Below are 6,602 nucleotides of genomic sequence, written 5' to 3'. Positions count from 1 at the left end.
GAACAAAGTTGTATGAAGCTTTTTGTAGCTCCAGAAAGAGCTGCAGGAAATCTGATAGATTGCCTCAAGTGATGTCACTTGAGTCAGCGTCAGTTGGGGCTGAAGACTACAAGTGTGAAAATGAAAAACTTCTAGGGTTGTAGAGTTAGAAAGAAGTGAGTTTAGCAGACCTCTGTAGCCCACTCCTCATCTCTGCTAGAGGCTAGCAGCTCCAGCTACATGCTGCTACTAGCATAACATACAAATCTGTACAGTTGAGTGAATCCAGTTGAGTTGCATCGTGGGCTGCGTAGGCACCAGGTTTTGACAAGGAAGAAGGATATGTGGAATAAAAAAGAAAATATCTGGTTCTCCTGCATTGATTTTAATATTATATGTCATATTATAGTGTACAATGCTAAATCAGTGGAGTACTCTTAAGATTTTCTTTCACTGGAACCAAGCGGTGCATCTCAAACCAAGACAAATGACCTCAGACTAAACATACTGAAAAGTGTATGGACAGGGGTGTCAACAAACTTTTGGTGGCCATATAGTCAAGTGACATGTTTAAAAATCTCATATTTTTACAGAGTAGTTAACTAACGGCATGAAACTTTTCAATAAATAAGTGAGCACAACTAAGCAGCAGCAGATCAAGTGAAGTGAAAAGTTGTTTAAGTTCCGGTGTTTGAAGTAAAATCTTTAAATAAAAATTCAGAAAAACTTTTTTGTGGTTAAGGGGAACAGTGATGACACTGACTTGCTGGATATTTTAAATCTGTGATTCCCAAGCTGGGACACACCAGGAGGATCCCCAGATAAGTCTGGGCCGCAAGACAAAGAGGGATAAGATTTTCATTTTTTTCTGATTGTACTTTCTTCCTATGAACACTCCAATTCAGGACTCTGAGAATCCCTCACATGAAACAATGTAGGGAGGAAAAATCTCTCGTGTCAACGTCCACACTGAGGCCTTACAGTGTGACGAGAGAATGAAAGCAGACATTACTTTGTTTTAGGGGTCACAGGCTAAAAATATTGGGACCAACTGCTTTGTTTAAAAATCAGGAGAAGTAAAAAACATGTAAACACATTCAGCGCTGCAGGTTTGTGGAATCACAGTAACAAAGTACCTCCAATGAACACTAGATGGTGTCATACACTCAGTGCTGAAGCAGATGAGGCTCTGAACACAGCTTCACTAAAAAACCTGCATGTTGTTGCTATGCAGTTCTAGATTTGTTTTTTTCTTTTGATCATTTCAGCCACAATAGCTGTGTGCAGGAATTTAGTGGAATCAACTAATCTTTTGTCATTAATGCAACATAAATATATACATTTGATTAATTCAGTTTCAAATGTCTAGCTTTCATCTTCAAACCTTTTTAGAATAAATATGAGTTCACCTCACTTGACTTTGTGTTGAATGAATGAACCACTGAGATTTCACTTAACTCATTAAATTAAGTTTCTAAACATTATTAGCACGTTAGCAGACTTCCCAGCATGCATTGTTTGAGTCTAAACTCTCCAGAGAAAACACACATGATGAAACTTGCTGTGTGTCTTTAATACATGTTAAGATTAGTCATGGTTTCTTTTCATAATAAGGAAAATAATACAAACTATGATGAAGGTTGAGTTTAACAAAGTGAGAGAAGCCTTGTGTGTTATCTTTATACTGACTCTGGTTCAATGTGGCTCCATCAGCAACAACACAGCTGAAAGTTCTTTGTGACAACATACAATTAGAGTCTTCAAACTGAAAACATGTAAAGAAAATTTGACTGTAATGTTTGTCTGTGTCACTGAACATGTTGATTCAACTGAATACCTTGTTATCTCTTTTACTCACTTAGTTTTACATTTTTACGGCTCATGAAGTGTCTTTTGAACTAAATATTTAAGTTAGTAAGTTGAATCAACTGAAAACATTACAGTACAACACTGTTTCTATCTCCTGACTGGTATTAACAGTGTTTTCACTGGGACTATTTCTTTGTTTGAAAGTAGCCCTCTTGAAAACTGTTCACAGTCAAGTCTTTGTTTCTGGGAACAGATGCTGCTTTTGACATTTTTAAAGTCAGTTTTTGATGTTTTGCGCACCACATATTAAATTCAGACAGAAGACTTGGTGGCAGATATCTTAACATGTTTTTGTTTTTTTTAATTAAATGAATTTAATGTATTTATTTAGCCATTTATTATTTTGGTGAACTGATCCTTTAATCACAGAACAAGCCTCATACAGCATAACTGTGAAAATTACTCACGTAAACAGTGCAGACTGGTTTTTGTAGTTTTTAGATGAGAAACTTACCTGACATCAGTCAGCCTGTCTTCCCGCCCCTCTCACCGGCTTATCTGTACCCTGTCTGCCCGCGTCATTAGCATAATTATGCAGCCGCACACCGGGAGGTTTCACAGTGAAAACAAACGCCCCTCGGCCCCGCGGAGCAGGCGTACAGGTGAGGGCCCAGCAGAGCTGAGTCGACAGTCAAACATGAGGTCAAACATGTTGCCTGTGGTGCTGGTGGCGGTGTGTTTCCTCGGTGTGTGTGCTCTGTCACATGTGGAGGAGATGAAGAGCCAGGAGCGGTTGTTCCTCAGCTCTCTGGGGCTCTCCGGGCGGCCCCGGCCCGCAGGAAGCCACCAACCCCGGCGCCGCGTCCCCTCCCCGCTCTGGAGGATGTTCCGGAGGTCCGAGAACATCCAGGCCCAGGAGAGCGACCCCTGCACGGTGTCTGAGTACGGAGTCCGCGGTAACATCATCCGATATGTACAAGACCAAGGTAGGCACACTGTCACCATGTTTATTGATTTAAAGGCCCAGTAGGTCTCCTGAGTCCAGCAATTAGACAGGTTCCTTTTTAAACATATTTTGTCATTTTTAATTATTTATTTCTTTATTTGCTTATCAATCATTTGCTTATCAATACAGAATATCCCCCAGTCAATAATAGCTGTAAAATCTGGGTGGCCCTCAACTAACATTAATTAGGATTTGACTCAAATAATTGTCATGAATTATGTTTTTAAGGTGTAGCACACATTCATCTCTTAACAACAAATGAAGCCTAATTATTTAGATGAACCACAATTAAACATTAGATAAACATCTGTTCCATTGTAGAGCTCATACATGACAACCACAGCTAAATTCATTTCTCACAACATGACAGAGGTTTGTATGTGAAGCTACATCTGTTATACCAAACATATCATTCACTGTTGGTCAAAGTTAAATAGAGGGCTGCAACTAATAATTATTCTTATTATGAATTAATCTACCGATTTATTTTCTCATCTAATCATCTTGTCTGTAAAATGTAAGAAAATAGTGAATAATATCCGTTATAGTACCTCACAGCACCAGGTGATGTCTGTAGATGTCTTGTTTTGTCCGACTAACAATCCAAAACCCAAACATTCAGTTAAGCATCACGTACGACAAAGAAAAGCATTAAATCTTCATATTTGGGAAGCTGAAACCAACTCATTTTTTCTTTTTTGCTTAAAAAATGAACAAAACGTATCAATTATCAAAACAGTTGGCAATTAATTTTCTGTAGATGGACTAATCAATTAATTGACTGATCTTTGCAGCTCTAGTTGAATAACTGAAAAAACTGAAATTGCATAATCACTATCATTTCCAGCACCAACGTGCACAGCTTTAAGGAACATTGACAACAGGATACAGTTTTGCTGTAAGTTAGATTTTAGTACATTTGTAGTTGTTGAATTATTGAAGTCTTTCATAATTTCTCTGTACTGACAACATTCATCTCATCAGTTGAGCCAATAACATTCAAATGTTCTAAATGTTATTTTTGTAATTGGCCTCATGGTGGCCAAAGTTCAGTGTGTCTGTACCTGTCTTCAACTCTGGCATGTCATTGGTCCTTGAGAAATCAGGTTTAGTCATAGAAATGAAATACTGACAGGCTGCAGAGTAAATACTATTATTTAATGATCAGTGTTATTCAGTAAGACAGAGTGCAAAGAATCAAAACACATTTCAATTTTTTTGTTTTTTCTCTTTCAAAACCAATAACAAAAGCCTAAAACAAGTCAGTTAAAGGCTCTTTATATGAAGGTGTGAGGGATGTTTGCAATAAATTAAATCAGAAATGTGCTTCACTAAAACTTAGCTGAAGAGCTAAAAATGCAGTCGGTAAAAATACACTCTGCATTTGAGTAAAGTAACATGTGTCCTGTCTCCCTGTTTTTGAAATAAAGAACTTTAAAACCTTTAAAGTTGTGTGACTAAGAGTGAGGTCCTTGTTAAAAGTCTGATGTCCGTGTTGCTGTCGTGCAGGCAGGCTGCTGTCTGGCTGGAGCAGCAGCTGTCAGGCGTGTCTGGAGAAGCAGCTTTTCTTCAACATGTCTGTCCTGCAGCCTGTGGAGCTGCTGTCTCTGGCTCAGCTGGAAGTCAAGTTCCACTGGAATCTCTTCAGCTCTGCAGAGCTCCTGCAGGGGCCCCGGGCCCTCAGTGTGTCTCTGTATAAAGTAATCCGAGCTACACTGAGGGGAGCCAATCCTCAAGCCAACCGTAGACTCCTGCTGTCCCAGTCCGTCCAGCTGCAGCCTGAACCCACCTCCGTCACCATGGACCTGACCTCGCTGGCAGAGAGCTGGCGCAAACCGGGACGCAACTACGGTTTGGCTTTAGAGCTGTTGCCTCTCAGCGCAGATCCAGAGGAGCTTCTTCCTTTTCACCCTGGTAACTCTCTCTCATTGGAACCAGCCTTCACCCTGCCTCTGATCCAGGCCTCGCTGGTGGCCGTGTCTCTCAACCCCCACCAGTGTCGCTCCCGACAGAGGAGAAGCACCATCCACCTCCCCGTGACGCCCAGCAACGTTTGCAAGGCTCGCCGCCTCTACATCGACTTCAAAGACGTAGGCTGGCAGGACTGGATCATTGCTCCGCAGGGCTACATGGCCAACTACTGCCACGGCGAGTGTCCGTTCCCTCTCAGCGAGAGCCTGAACGGCACCAACCACGCTATCCTGCAGACCCTGGTTCACTCCCTGGACCCGCACGGCACGCCACAACCCTGCTGCGTCCCCATCCGTCTCTCCCCGATCTCCATGCTCTACTACGACAACAACGACAACGTAGTGCTTCGGCATTACCAGGACATGGTGGTGGATGAGTGTGGGTGTCGATGAGGTTGGTGGACGTTTCAAATATCCACCAGTTCATTTTTAGCTTCTTGGTCCAAGTTTAAGAGTCAAAGTTTTAATGTCACTGATTATTGTTTGTGACACTGTTTTCAAGGTAAGATGAATTTTCTATGTGGTTAATGATTCTAAAGGATGTCAAATTTGTATTTGTCTTGTTTCTCAGGGACATTTAGAAATATTTCTTAATGTGAAGGTTGATATTAATAAAATTTGCAATAAAGCCCCACTGAAGGACTGAATTTTTGTGTTTTCTTTATTAATCCACGCTCAAAGTCCAGTTATCTTGTATTTCACATTTGCATTGACTTTAATGGAAGATATCTCTCCCATGTTTCATGTTTTTTAGCATTTAACACCTGACTGTTTTTTTGTCTGTATAAGAAGTCATTAAGAAGGTTGGCTGTCATCCAGTGAGTTTGTATTTCCAACATTTTTCGTGTAGTTGCCTCCATCAGATAACAGTTTAGTGATGCATAGTATGACAGATAGTATGAATTAAGGTGTTTTTAAAGCACTTTGCACGGTAGTTTGTTGCCATCAATGTGTGAGTGTAGGTTAAAAGCATTGCAGTCCAAATACAGTCCAGACCCTCATTCATTGATTGAATTTGGTCATTTTACTATGAGAATCACTTTGACTAATCAATGAATTGTCTAGTTTTATAAAATGTGAGGTAATTGTGCCCATCACAAGTTCTCAGAGCCTGAGGGGCTGTCTGTTCGATCTGACCAACAGTTCAAAACCCAAAGATAAAGACAATGAGACAAAACAGAAAAAAGTATCAAATCCCCACATTTGCAAAGCTAGAATCAGCAACGCCTTGGCTTTTTTGCACAATTTCTATCGATTGACTAATCAATTCATCTATCCATCCATCTATTCAAGACATTATTGTAGCCTGAAGGTAAAACTTGCATCTTGGAAAACATTTTAATTTCAAATGTCTGGTGAAATACACAATACTCAGAATCCTTAATACGTCCTCATGCGAGCATATTTAACATTTAGTAAGTGTTGGAATGTAATGTTCACTGCTTCCTGTGGATTATTGTGTAAAAGTAAAAAAAAATACTGCCATTAGTACAGAGTACTGTAGAGTGTCACCAGTGATTTAAATGTTTCACTGACAGAGACCAGCTCCTCTTTTATCTACTAAATGAGAAATTAACTCTCTTATCTCACCTTCCTCCCTGATAGCACCCCACCCCCTACCCCACACAGCCAGACAGACGCTGGGGTTGCCATGACGACGGCTGCTCGTCACAGCAATTGGGACAGGCTGACAGGTTGTAGTAATTAGTGAGAGAGAGTTTGGGGTGTAAAGGTGGAGGAGAGAAGAGGAGGAAAGTGAGAATGTTCCCTTAATGTTCCCTTACCTTTGAAAAAGCTTTCTAGACTGTTCCTTCACAAGTTATGAGAGTATTATTGTT

General features: G+C 40.5%; 1 protein-coding gene across 1 annotated transcript; it reads left to right on the top strand.

Moving 5' to 3' along the window:
- The first annotated feature begins 2,363 nt into the window (after window positions 1-2,363).
- gdf3 (growth differentiation factor 3) lies at window positions 2,364-5,411 on the top strand. The gene is made up of 2 exons (XM_044366198.1): window positions 2,364-2,774; window positions 4,304-5,411. The coding sequence occupies exons 1-2, from the start codon at window positions 2,381-2,383 to the stop codon at window positions 5,155-5,157; spliced, it is 1,248 nt and encodes a 415-aa protein (XP_044222133.1). The 5' UTR covers window positions 2,364-2,380; the 3' UTR covers window positions 5,158-5,411.
- The last annotated feature ends 1,191 nt before the right edge of the window (window positions 5,412-6,602 follow it).

This window comes from Thunnus albacares, chromosome 11, assembly GCF_914725855.1.
Source record: "Thunnus albacares chromosome 11, fThuAlb1.1, whole genome shotgun sequence".
NCBI classification, from domain to species: Eukaryota; Metazoa; Chordata; class Actinopteri; order Scombriformes; family Scombridae; genus Thunnus; species Thunnus albacares.
Note: the sequence above shows the minus strand (reverse complement) of the source record. Positions and strands in the feature narration are given on the sequence as shown.